Raw genomic sequence first — 14120 nt, 5'->3', positions numbered from 1 at the left:
CTGAAGCCCTAAGTTTGATAAAGAAACTGTTGCTATCTAATTTTAGTGTGACACACTGATATAACGGGTCTAGGGCAATGGTCGGCAAATTTCATGTACTTGCGAGCCAAATATACACATTTTCAATAGCGTGCGGGCCGCATTCATTTCTGACAATCAACAATCGCCACATTAAACTTCAAATTATGGCGCAGGCGCACCATCTATTGCTGTGTTAAAAGCCTTCTACAATGAGACGTGTATGTGGCCTTTTTCAATATATTATTATGACATACTTTTTTATGTACTTAATTATCAATGTGGAGGATGAGGTTGTTCCTGTGTCATGGCCAAAGAGTTAAAATCAAATGGCAACTTCGTTGCTCTGCAGTACGTCATACAATTGACGATCTGACAAGCGAGTACAAAATTTATTCTCAAGGTAATGCACTTCATATAAATCTGCTCACAGAAATATGTGCTTCCGAACGTGTACATTACGCGCTTTGCACTATCGCACAGATGAGCAGTGGCGCAGCACTTTGCAAATATAGAGCATAAGATTTACCATACCTTTAACCATTGTACTTCCTCTGTATGTGAAGTCAAATTTATCTTTCAAGCATTTCTGACTGTTTTCAGAAACCTAGAAATCAAATATAAAATTTAAATAGCTCATTGATATGATTGTTTTTAACAGTTATAAAAATAGACATCCATAACTGACCGGTTCAGAATTGTTCGGAAAACAATTCAACGGGATGCTGAGCATTCCCACTAATAGGTGTATTATAATATTCAAAATGATGCGTATCATTATCTCACTACGAACAAAGCTCTAAACAAGCGGCCAGTGATGTTCACATTATACTACTATTAGACATAAATAATGACTTCGTGAAATAAAAATTTGCCAAAATAAAATGGTAATTCAAGATTTTATATATTCCTGAACTCTAGATGTTATTGATTCGGATTGAAATACAGTTAAACCAAGGTCTTGGTACAACTTTGTGATAAAAATTAAACAAAAAACATCACAATTAATAGCATTTCATGGTAATAAATATATGATGCTGAGCTCAATGCGATAGGAGTCTTCTTCCACTTACTTGAATTTTTCCTGGAACTCCAGTTGAGTCCATACGACTTGCAATATTGACAGTGTCTCCCCATATATCATATAGCAGTTTGGTTGTGCCGATGACACCGGCAGTTACAGAACCATGATTGAATCCGATACGTAAAATAAAAGTGAAGCACACCATGTTTTCATTGAATTCAAAGATCACATCCTAAAATAAGAAAAATTTGGAATTTATTTCCAAATTTTTGCCGTCAATTGGCGTCTGCATCAATAAAAATCTGTTCTATGAATAAAAAATGTTTTTTTGCCATATAGTTTAAGATACTCGTCCAAGGTTACTAATTCTCCAACAATCAAACAATTCTCCAATAATTTCTCACCTGAACTTCAGTGCAGAAGTGCATCAACGTACATAAATGATTATTATTGTTTGGTTCTCTCTCTATGTTTGGGTTCAAGCCTGAAATAATATCATTATGTATTCATGGTAAGTTGATAGGTTGAAACCATATGTGTATGAATTAAAGCCCAGTCTCCAAACGACCCTCTGTGACAGTAGTTGGGAGCCCCATTTCATTGCCACAAAGAGTCTAACTCGGAAAGGATATAATTCTCATACTTGTCACGAAGAGAGGAAAGCCATTGAGATTACTTAATACTTGTATGGCGAACTATGGCCTCGTGTCTGGTTACCATGGCAAGTATAGGAATAGTAAACCGGTTATTTGTTGGAAAGGAGTCTATTTTAGAGTTTTCATATAAACCCTGAGGGATAGTGAAGATGACAGGATGACCTGAATATTGTGAACTACAGCCTTTCGTCTGGTTACTAGCCCGCATCAGGTATGAGACTATTTAACTGGTTATTTGTTTCAGATGCAGGGAGTTGCAGAGTGACCTGGAGGAGGAAATATTTTTACATTTTATACGACTTGCCGTTTATTCCGAACAAGACTCTTTACACGCTGATTGGTAGAAAAGGAGCTATTTTATTTTGAAAGAGCCAGAATCTTTCTAGTTCGGTATTACTTATGCAATTTATCATGCCCTGGTTGAGATGCTGGGCAGGGGATTCAAAATCAAAATTTTAATCTGTAATTTCATTACAGTTACTTCTAACACGCCTGCCAGTGGACCACCGCATCATCCAAAATAGCTTTGAAAATATTTCGCACAAATGCACAAATTTATCACTTTTTTGTTTTATCATGTTGAATAGCCTTATTTGAATGGCAATTGCGCAGAATTCTATTTTTTCAAATGAAAATCAAAAGCAAAACCTATGATCATAATTCTACTAACCTGATGCAATCATAAAAGTGGAACCGATAGTTTTAATCTTTTCAACTTCTGCATATTTCTCATTGTCAAGAAGTTCATCCACATCACCTAAGTGACAAAAAGAATAATTCTTAGAGAAGTTTGAATTTTCAAAATAAAAAGGTGAAATAAATGAAATAGAAAAAATGAAGTAATAGATACATGGAAAGAGCAATAATTTAACTATAATTTTTAGACTAAATACATGTTGTGTTGTTCCTATATTGCTCACCAATAAGTTCGTTCAGAACACGAATGCATTCTTTACCACCAGCATATGATTCTTCATAAAACTCATTGAAATTGATAATGGATGCGAAAATGACACCGACATTCTCATGATTTTTAGAATACATGTTCTTCTCCTGTAGCATGACAAGAAAACGTGTTACAAATAGTTATGATGTGGCTGATTCCAACTGTAATATCCCTACTATTACCTTATGAGAAAATTTTTTTTAAATTGAATTTGCTCAAAGATTTGCTCGCACTCACAAGTAAAGAAGACTCATCCCTGAGCAGTGTTACAGGAAACACTGGTGCTGTATTGCACATACGCAAATTTGGGACAAGAGACTTGAGGCAGTTTAAGTCATATTGTTCAAGAAAACAGCTAATCAGCTATTATAAAGTAGTTAATTCTAAAATAACTGAAGTTCTTCAACCTCAAGATTTTTTTTTTAGAATACCGTCAATCCGTCACTATTTACAAAAGATAATTGGTAAATGAAAATTGAAAAATAAAAATTGGTAAATAAAAATTGGTAAATAAAAATTGGAAAATAAAAATATAATATGGGGGAAAAAAATGGTAGAAAATTGAAATCAGCAGCAAATCACTGTCACTTTACCCTTATGACTTCTTGGACACGAGGTGGTATAATATGAAGAAGTAATTGATCCATCTGATTCCTTTCTTCTTCCATTGTTTTGTTACTTTCCTCAGCTTCGTGAGCAATAAAGAAAGTAAGACGGTGACCAACCTGGAAAACGTAACGAAACGATGTTAAGAAATTGCAATTTCAATCATAGCAAAGTTTCAAAACATCAATTGAAAGTGTAAAAGAGTACTCATAGAAGAAATACAAGTGGTGCAAGGAGCTTAATAGGGCTGTATAGTTAGGGATATTTTACTATGGACAACTACAGGTTTAAAAAATTTTCAACTCTTGCCAAAAAACAAAAATTTTGATAACAAAAACTTTTGCTTATACCAAAGCACAGCAATAAGGTCTAGTATTATATTCAAAAGCAGTGCATTTAGTATATTCAAAAATAAAAAAAATTTATTGAAAAGACAGAATTTTATACTATTAATTTATGTAAACATGTACCTCATAATAGCGTTATATTTTCAAATACGTGATATAATAGAAAACTAAATTTGGGTCCTTTTTTCCAATGAACATTTACCATATATTCTCGCATATTAGCCTACCCCGTAAAAACGGCCCTGAAACAGTGGGTCTATAAAAAAAAAGTTATGTGCGTATAGGACCTCCTGTTTGACAACTTTTTTCGAGTTTTAAACTAGGCTTATATGCGGGGACTTAAAGTACCAGTGGTACTACATTACAATTACAAGACAATCAGCAATAATAATCCGTTGACATAAGACAAATCTCAGATGAACATCTCATATAAGTTAGGTCCATTACCTCGTATTCTCTGTTGACGATGAATATAAACAACATAAGCAGCAGAATATCAATTATAAATTCATATTGATATTTACTCATTTCTGATAGACATAATCCATTTGTGGCTAAAAATGAAACAAAATAAAAAATTAAGAGTAATATAAATTTTTGAATACGAATTTGTAAAGAAATCTCACCCCAGGGCTCCATGAGAAAAACCTATTGGCCCACGAGCTATTCGTTCACTTATTGAAATACCGACTTAAAATACTGTCCAAAGAAGCATTAACCTAATCCTCCCGGTCTGACGCATGCGCAACGTTTCAGACGTTTTGCAATGCTGTGTGTATACCATGAGGTCTGAAATGTTTGTTATGGTTTTGCTTGAAAGGAAATCTTATTCCCCACACAACGATATGAGAATGAACCTTATATGACATTTAGAAGTGATAAAATTTCGCTTACATATCACGCGTGTACTTCCCGCTGCGATATAAAAACGTCGCACAACAAGAAAATGATTCCATAAACCTTGGCGTTGCGCGCTAACCAATAACAAAAGCTAGTATGATAAGGTCTTATTTTGAAGGTCATTTTATATGCTACATAACATAGGAGAGTGGACATCTCACAACGTCAGGAAGTTATAAAAATATCGAGTCGTTTGATCGCAGCTGCCTCACCGAAAAAAAGTTAGGCGTTTTATCTCGCAAATTCTCCTTGTCTGACGATTATAAGCTTTTATGATTCATAATAAATGTTTTATTATGACTCACAAAAGCTTTCAACGCGATAAAGCACAAACAAACAACCGATCGATCTATCAAGCTTAGCCTGGCCTGATTCGATGTGGTGACTTCTCAAACGAAAAATTTCCAAAACGATTGAACGACGCGCGCTATGGAAAAGCGTTTAGTATCATATGAAAGAGAAAACCAATGTGCAGTCAACTGTATAGTCACATTTCAGCTTTACAATAGCTATAGACGTCCAACAGCTGATAGAATGAGAGAGTGTAAATATTTTTGTTATTTTTTGACGTTACGAGAGACCTCTTGAAAGAGGTGTTTTAGTTTACGGTCCTCCAGTGACATCTAGCGTATAGTACTCTAAAATACCTTTCCAATGGTATATAATTATTGTATATTGGGTAAATTTTGGGGGTCGTATGACATTAATAAAAATGGGTATTCAAAATTGGGCTCGATTGGGCGTCTAAAACAGGTTAAAGGCATTAATAAGATTTTACAACGGTAGTATCGAAATGTGGCAACAAGGTGGTAATTGAAATATGACATCATCTGTAATATGTAATTTTTATTTTATAAAACCATTGGCGGGCTCCATAAATAACAGGCAACCTCTACATTGGCTTCATAACACCTCTAGGCTAAAGATGTCAGTTCCAGCAACATGCATAATACCCGATCAAAGATGTGATAATTTAATGTTGGTAGGTTATGCTGGACCAAAAAGTTCCTTATTGTTGCAAAATTTCAGCCGATTATCTTATCTATCATGATATTCATTGGACATGGCAATCCCTTATGACGGAATATTACTGTTTTTTTCTTATAAATTGTATCAAATAAAGGTGACACATACTCAGAGGTAAAGGAGACATATCTTGGAGCAAGGTTACGAGGAACCATTGAAATGCTTATGACTACTATATCCTAGAACAACTCCTTTCATATTGTGAGATATCAGTGGCTTATTGTGCAAAGCCTTGTTAAGAGCAAAAGGGGGGGGGGAGATAATAAAAAAAATTGCGTTTGTAATACTTACTTATAATATTTGTTGTGCTGTTCCCTGTTGTTACTAATCTCTCTCCACACGGATTTAAATACACCAGCAGTGTGATGCTGATAGCAATGATACTGGCAATGACAGACCTTATCAAAAAAAAAAAAATTAATTAGTATAGAACAGGGGTAGGCAACAGGGGTAGGCAACGGTGGGACATATAAACCATTTGACCCATCTAATTGGACCACACAACAATTTTTTGTTTTTTCCAGCCCTACAATTAAGAAAAACTATAACCCTCTCGAAACTACCAAAAGAGGCTACTGAACTGCTTCAAATTATTATTAATACATCACAATATAACGTTGTAAACAAACGTTACGAAAGCCTCAACGAAATGCATTAGTGACAACCAGAGCAACACGGGAAAGGCAAGAGGCAAAAATGCGGCCGTCGCTTAGCCCTACAGTAATAAAGGCACTAGGCAAAACTGCAAAAGATTTAACGCAGCCAGCGACAAGAGCAAAAAATAAAGGTGAGGCCCACGGTTACACCCAGATATTTGTATCTGGCCCACCTGTATTAAAAAATGGCATTTTTGATTAAACCGTCAGTTATCTGACAATTTAACTGTCAAAAAGATATTTTTTATATCCTGAATCATCTCCAAAATTTTGACACAAAAATGAAGATATTTTAAACGAATTCTTCCTGAACGCTTTTCAGGGAACTTTCTCAAAGCAATGTCCCAAACTCACTCGGACATAAGAAGAATCATTTCTGAGCAAAGTTATGAACAAACACTGAAATATCAGGAGATACAAAACAAGCTGTACTAGGTACGCTTTGCACATTCTTGGACCAAACTTGAGCTGAAAGTCTCTTTGAGTATATTTTACCTTATCCAAGAACTTAGTTGATTGAAGTTAAGGAAATGTATGAGAACAATTCCCATTATAATAAGATAAGTTGCACAATCAGGTGGTAGCGGAGATCCAATAGAATGACAAAACATGTTTGAGAAAACCATTGCAGCAGGACAAGCGAGACATATAACTCCAAGAAAATGCCTGTCAATAAGAATAAAAAGAAAATTTTTTTCTTCTTACTAGCAAGGTAAAGTGAAGAATAAATCAATACATTTGGTAAGATGTTATAAGTATATGTAACGTCATATTGAAATATTCGCTTCTACAGAAACCTGTAATAGAGGTCATTTTGGGCTTTGATATGAATTTGTATTAGAAAATTGGGATCAATGTATAATTTATTAGCTCACCAATAATTATTTCAATACATTGTCTTACCTTGGTACCCATCCAGAAAAGCCCTTGACCCAACCGGGTACGTTACCGATATTGAAAACGTAATTGAAAACGATGTAAACAACAAAACCCTGATAAAACAAATTCAAGAAAATTATATGGGACAACATGAACGAATTACGAAAGAGGAAAATTACATAGAAAAACAGGAAGCACGTCTTCCACGATAATTAGTAAAATTATATTCCGATAAAGCAATTACTTTCGTCCTAGTGCAATAACTCGCATATCATAGACAAGTCATAAGAATTCATTTATGTTTAATCAGAATTAAATATAACAGTAAGAAAATTTTTTATTTAATTTGCCAATATCATTATTAAAATAAAACGAAAAATGTAGCATTTTCATTTTAATCAAGAGGAGAGGAAGTTAATAAGACGACTTATTAATCATAGAGCAAACCAAGCTCAGTCACCCAGTTACCAGTACATGTCAGGTATGGGAGTAGTTAGCCAGTTATTTGGACGTGATGGTGGAGGTATCAACCAGTGGTTACCTATGCCGACAAGGAGTACAACAATCCCCCCACAAACCACTATCCCACGTGGGATTCGAACCTGCAAAGCACGCAGGGTAATAGGTTTTTGGCAAGCATGTACCTAACGCATGACATCTGCTAACTGCCAAGCCCTAAGCTATTTCATAAAATATTTCTCACCATAATGATGAAGACAACTACAAAAACAATACACCAGGCAGCTCGGAATCCAAAATCTGCAAGTGAGGCGAACGATACCAGAGCAAACACAATGAATGAGATGAGAAGATCCTGAAAGTATGAATAGGTATTGAAATATCAGGTTATAAATCAAAATCATTTACTTTGCTTTAAATGGAAATATAACATAAGAAAAGCTAGAAAATAAATTCAATGAAAAGTTCATGGTAAAACTAAAATAATAGTATTTTACATACGGCATTTCATAATAACTAGAGAGCCATACTCGGATATAAAAAATAATAAGTATGTGGTACTATTGTCATCAGCTATTCGATGAGCACTCACTCCACAAAATCGATTGTTTGGTATCAGGGGTGCCGTACCCAGGGGGTTTGCGGGTCGGAAATGTAAAAAAGCATTTTCCGTATCACACATAGCAATTTTTCGTGCCTTGAGACGCTTTTTAAATCTTCAAGACTCTTGAAAACCCATGTTTCCGAATCTGTCAGCTGTTATGGTCTAACCTGGCAATTAGTAATTTTACCCCCCCCCCCCTGTTTGGCAATCTGATATTTTGAGTAAGATGGATCAATAGTTGAAAAAAGAATAATTTAGCAAAAAAATTCATTAGGTCATTGCAACACGGACTACTAAAAAAACTAAGATATACTAATTATACCAAAATTAACGCTGATTACAGAACAAATTTAGCAATTGTATAACAAAAACACAAAAATACCCAGGAATAGATCGAAGTGCATCTATTTTTCATGAGAACTTAATACCTATAATATCCCATGACTGGGACAAAATTGAGAAGACTTTGAGATAATGGAATGTTAATCGCGGATTAAAAACGGTCTAAAAAATTAATGAGCGTCAAGCGCAAAAAAACGGGAAAAGTTACGGATTGTATTTGATATTATCTTTATTCAGGTATGAACTTAGTTATAAACCAAATTTCATATATAATTTCAAAATCGATATTTCGACAAAAAAATTAAGAATTAAACAGAAACAAGAAAGTCAAATAGGTATGTCATGAAATATTCAATGACTTTAGTCTACGGTTTTATGAATTACCGAAAAATATGAAACCCAATATATTGAAGTCTTCATCAATTTCATAATACTACACGTTTCAAGGAAATCTACGAAGAATAAAATTAAAATACTTTTGTTTTTCTTGCTCCAATTGTGATAAAAATAGAACGTTAACTCATGCCAAGGTGATACAAAAAAGAAATTCAAATATTTAAATATAATAGTATATTAAATATTGTATCAAATAAATAATTCAAATCGTTTCTCAAATTTCCCCAAATTCTTTGTAATGTAACTTGGTTATAATATCGATGTTCGGTGAATTATCAATAAATTTTTATTACAGTATATTTTTACTGAAAATCTTAGACCTAATCTAATAAGTTACTATTAAAATAATATAATGATATATAATACTTCTTCTTTTTCGAAATAGGGCACAACCAAACACTATAATATACTTTATTTTTCATTATCGCAAGCGCAATTCTGTAAACAAGCAATAAATTGGACAAAACATGTTTGAAGATTGATGCAGAGCTGCCCCAGAATAAAAAATAAAGATCAGAAATGCTACATTAAATAATAATTATATGAAAAAGAATGATTTAAAACAAACATACCAGCATGAAACTGAATCTTGCGCTGACAAAAGAAGTTATCTCTTCGTCGTTTTCAACTTCGTTATGAAATTTATTCCTGTATTCAGTTTCTATCTTAGGATCAATGAACCTCATACTGACAGGTTCCAATGGTTCATTGTTGTTGATGTTTTTCATTCGTCTGAAATGGAAATATAAAAATGTTTCAAATACCCTTAGTGAGATTTCATTTTTAATTCATGGTTTCATCTATCCTACTTTCCTTATTAGAAAGATATTTCAGTTAGGTCTAGTTCAACTGATCAAGTCAGAATGCGTGGAATAATAGTTAGTCAAATACAATAAGAGTGCATGACGCCTTTCTGTTTATATTATATGGTGGTAAATGATAAAATTCCTAGTAATGTCAAACAAATATACTTTCAATTTCAAATACTGGCAATATTAAAAACAGAAGTAATGATAAAAATTTATGGTTGTACAAATACATTAGTTTTCTTCACCCATCGTGAGATGACTATAAATTCTATCAAAAGGCACAATTTACAACACCCTGAACAAAGACAAAGTTTCAACAGGGGTATTTTATATGCAAAATTTACGACTCACAAAACACAAAGTTATACATGCTACACATTAGGTAATTATGATAATTGGTAACCACCAACTATCAACTACCTTGTTAAACTTTGCAGTTACTAGTTAGTAGCATTATACATCAAATATTCATAATGGGTAAAGCCTGTTTTTTCCTGCGTTTAACCCGATATAACATATCATATAGTGACTTACGGGTCATTTTTGATGGTGTCGACAAATTCACTGTCCTGTTTTACTCTGACTGATGATTGTGATGCTGCGTTCAATAGAGGAAGGACGTACCAACCAAGAATCTGATTCTGAAAATAAATTGATTGGCTTATTTCATATTCGAATACATAGGCCTATTCCAAATATTTCACAGTAAATTTTGAAAAAATCCTAATTCCACAGAATATATAGAGTTCTCTATTTGATAAAAAAAAATTGTGAATTTGATTATTCAAAATTTGAAAAAAAAAAAAAAAAAAATTTCAGTTTTATTTCAACCCAACTCTCTGGAAAACTTTCAGTAAATGGTAAACCAACTTGAAAATAACAAGTTTATAAAAACCTATTACACAATACAAATATCATTAGAATCAATTCAAATTCCTTACACATCATTAGTAAAAAGTGTAATAACTTCAAATAACAGAAAATAAAATTCTTTTTTCATTTTTTTTTTCAATCAAAAAACAAACATGGCTTTTATTCATATGGCTACACTGCCTGTCGCAGAAACTGAATATTCCATACCTGTTTACTGTTTGGATCATCTGCAGCAGCCTCGTGTCTCCTTCTACTTTTATATCTTGAACTATGATGATGGTGATGCCGAGTACTGGTTCTCTGTTATTTCAAACATTGCATAAAACACAAAAACAGTTTTAAAATTTTTTAATTTGGCATAGCATGATTCCAAATAAAGCAGAGCAAAGAGATCATCTGGCAGAATCCATTGCTATGGATTTATATAGTATATTTGCCGTATTATAAATATTCATCATACAAACCTTTTTGTTGGAATATACCTCCAAGCAGATATGTTTGTTATATACGGTAGTTAATAAAATTGATTTTCATTCAAAAGTTTAAGCCAGCCAATTTAATAATTCTATCATGCCAATGTTTCGATTGCTGTTTTATTCATTTTCATTTTGTCTTATTTTTGAAAGGTTTATTTATATTTCAGAAAAATAGTTATTTTGGGGAGCATTACCAAGTCAATTTATGTGTGAGAAGACTCGGAGTGAATAATACATTTTGCCATGCAAAGCGAATACATGCATAAGTCCAAATGACACACCTTTAGATGTATGGTATGCAGTTAAGTTCATTTCAATTATGAAAGTTAAAATTATGTTGAAATTTGCATTTAAACAATACCAAGAAAATTTATAATTTTTTGTTTTGTTTAAAATTTTGATTCAAAGCTTTGTTATCATTCTTGTTATAATCTTGCTGACATGTGGTGTTATTGTGGTGAAATCCACAGATCCAGAGATCGCTGGTTAGTTGAAAATTGAATGGATTGACTTAAATTTTAGTAGGATATGTCAAATTTACAGAAGCTCCGAAACAAATTCGTTATCCCATTTTGGGGTAGTAATAAGCGCTAAAAGTCGGGACAATTAAAAATGAAAATATTTTTTATCCTTCCTTTTTAAACGGTTTTTGGGAATTATCTAAAAACTGGCACATTTTTGTTTTGCGATTAACTAATCCAAGATTAAAACAGATATATATACCAATCTCACATTATAGTTTACAATTTTTTTCCTTGTATGTTATTTCATTTGTTGATAATATTTACATATGGTTTGCCTACCCCTTGGGTCTGTTGAGTAAAGAAAAATTTGAGATCCCATCCAGCAATAATAACCTGGTAATAATTTAAATCGAGTTGATTCATGCAATTTATCGATCTATCATTGATCCCGATCATAATCCATGCTAAAATTAACTCAAAAAAGGGAAAATTTATTAGTTTGATAGGTAATGAGAACCGAAAATGAAAATTTGATTTCTTGATTGTTGCATATTATGATAATGATCATGAACATCACATAAACTTGTTAAAACAATTAGAGATATTTCACTCGTATACTTAATTTAGACAGAAAATAATTATGATGAGTAAGGGTTGACAATTTATGATGAGTAAGGGTTGACAATCTATCATGCAAATTCAAAAATGTTGTCAACCATTCATTCAATGAAAAGTTACTGATACATGGAATACATTGTAATTTTAATAATGATATTTGTTAGTTTTGAGGTATTTGAAAATGCATGTTTGCTAATAATGATTATGCTACATTATATAATATTGAATCAAATATGGGCATATATTCTTTATCTATTTTATCTGAAGATATTCGCATAATATTCAGAACTTTTTTCATATTTTGTTTAGAAATATTCCAAATTCTGCTATTTTATCATCAAGAAAAAGTTTCGAGTTCGCTTCAGAAGATCACCAAAAATTCAGAATTTTTTAAAATCGTATTTTAATATTTCAATTTGGATAGCTTCAATTTGTATTTCTGTTTGAACTTAAAACGATTGGGAAACTTATGCAAGCTAGTTGGTACATATATAAACTAACTTTAACCTGTTAACAATTAGTACACATAAATAGCAGAAGTCAAAAAATTTGATGTGGCAAGTCGGAATTTAGAGACTATGGATAGTATTCAAAAATTAGACTTCACATTATGTAACTATAACCTTAAAAGGAAAAAGATTTTTCCAAACTTCAGGATCACAAGATTTTATCGATTGCCTAACTTGGTATATAGGTATATGTATTACGGTAATAAGGGTGATTTTAAACACCTGAATAGCTCTTCAAAAACGCAAAATAAACAGCCATATCTTATAAGTAGCCTGCACCTAATTATGCAATTATAACTTGAATTAGTTATCAGCATGCGATGTACCATGGTTTTAGTGTTATTGTAAAAAATGGTTATTCTCTTTAGACTTACACAATAGAAGTATGATTTGACAAAAACAAAAATAGTCCTCAGAAAAAAGTTAAAAAACCTAATATAGTTTTGGAATCCGTCTGTCAGAAATGTGTATTTAGCAATATTATGAAAAATTTTATTCAAACATGGAAAACACCAGATGATAATTTAATAAATTTTCTGACATCAGCTGTAGTTGATCAATTTTATATTGTTCACACATAAATTATGTGAATTTTTATTTCATAACCTTAACAGGCCAATTTCACACATAGGTAACTAATTTGGTTAAATTTAGTATTGCTCACACATAAGTTATAAGAATTTTTATTTCATAACATGGCCAATTTTCACACATGACTGATTTGGTTAAATTTTGTATTGTTCACAGATAAGTTACAGGAATGTGAATTTTTATTTCGTAATAGGCCAACTTTCACACATAACTAATTTGGGTAAATTTGTATTGTTCACACATAAATTATCTGAATATTCATTACATACCAAGCCACTTTTCACACATAACTGAATTGGATAAATTTTGTATTGTCACACATAATATACATGAATTTTTATTAAATAACAGGTCAATTTTCACACATCACTAATTTTGTTAAAATTTTGTATTATCACACATAGAATATGTGAATTTTTATTTTACGAGGGGTCAATTTTTCCACATAACAAATTTCACATAAATATACACGTAAGCACCAAGAAGAAGAGTACACCGCATGCTAACAAACATTCAAGAATTAAATCCAGCAGAAAATGTACGGTAAACACAGTTATTTCCACACTAAGATAAGCTTTGAAAATGACAAAAAGAAAAGACCCACCTTTACGCTGAGTAACGGGTCAGTCTGCAGTGTACTTTCGTGATCATACGTTCCCTAAAGAGTGGGTTCGAAAGACAAATGAAAAGCATGCATGCAGTAAAATAAATGTACATACAACAAAACACAAGACTGCCATGTGAAGAGAATTAGCACATGAATAATAAGTCAAGTCGGTGTGAATGTTAACACATAGGCATGTAAATCACATTAATACACAACACATGGAAAGTTACTACACATTGAAATATAGATTGCCAAAAATTGAATAATAGGGTGGGATAGGCCACAGATAAAACGAACCATAATGGCACATTCTA

General features: G+C 32.4%; 2 protein-coding genes across 3 annotated transcripts in view; one reads left to right on the top strand and one right to left on the bottom strand.

The window, feature by feature from the left end:
* The window catches only part of LOC120340982 (adenylate cyclase type 9-like), a 46841-nt gene that overhangs the window by 2610 nt on the left and 30111 nt on the right, over window positions 1–14120 (bottom strand). The window contains exons 13-27 of one of the 2 annotated variants that reach the window (XM_039409389.2): window positions 13804–13857; window positions 10749–10841; window positions 10203–10309; window positions 9432–9591; window positions 7762–7872; window positions 7083–7171; window positions 6675–6845; window positions 5815–5921; window positions 4045–4151; window positions 3238–3369; window positions 2619–2751; window positions 2369–2455; window positions 1447–1526; window positions 1092–1274; window positions 553–625 (exon numbers count right to left, since the gene is read on the bottom strand). In XM_039409389.2, the coding sequence (XP_039265323.2) occupies window positions 553–625; window positions 1092–1274; window positions 1447–1526; window positions 2369–2455; window positions 2619–2751; window positions 3238–3369; window positions 4045–4151; window positions 5815–5921; window positions 6675–6845; window positions 7083–7171; window positions 7762–7872; window positions 9432–9591; window positions 10203–10309; window positions 10749–10841; window positions 13804–13857 (1687 nt within the window). The remainder of the gene's footprint in view (window positions 1–552; window positions 626–1091; window positions 1275–1446; window positions 1527–2368; window positions 2456–2618; window positions 2752–3237; window positions 3370–4044; window positions 4152–5814; window positions 5922–6674; window positions 6846–7082; window positions 7172–7761; window positions 7873–9431; window positions 9592–10202; window positions 10310–10748; window positions 10842–13803; window positions 13858–14120) is intronic. The other variant, XM_039409390.2, reaches the window with a different exon arrangement.
* LOC120340978 (transmembrane protein 131-like) overlaps window positions 1–14120 on the top strand; it is a 142063-nt gene that overhangs the window by 122312 nt on the left and 5631 nt on the right. The gene's annotated exons all lie outside the window — the stretch shown is intronic.

The sequence above is a fragment of the Styela clava genome, chromosome 14 (assembly GCF_964204865.1).
Source record: "Styela clava chromosome 14, kaStyClav1.hap1.2, whole genome shotgun sequence".
Lineage (NCBI taxonomy): Eukaryota > Metazoa > Chordata > Ascidiacea > Stolidobranchia > Styelidae > Styela > Styela clava.
This window is presented reverse-complemented; position numbering and strand designations above follow the sequence as displayed.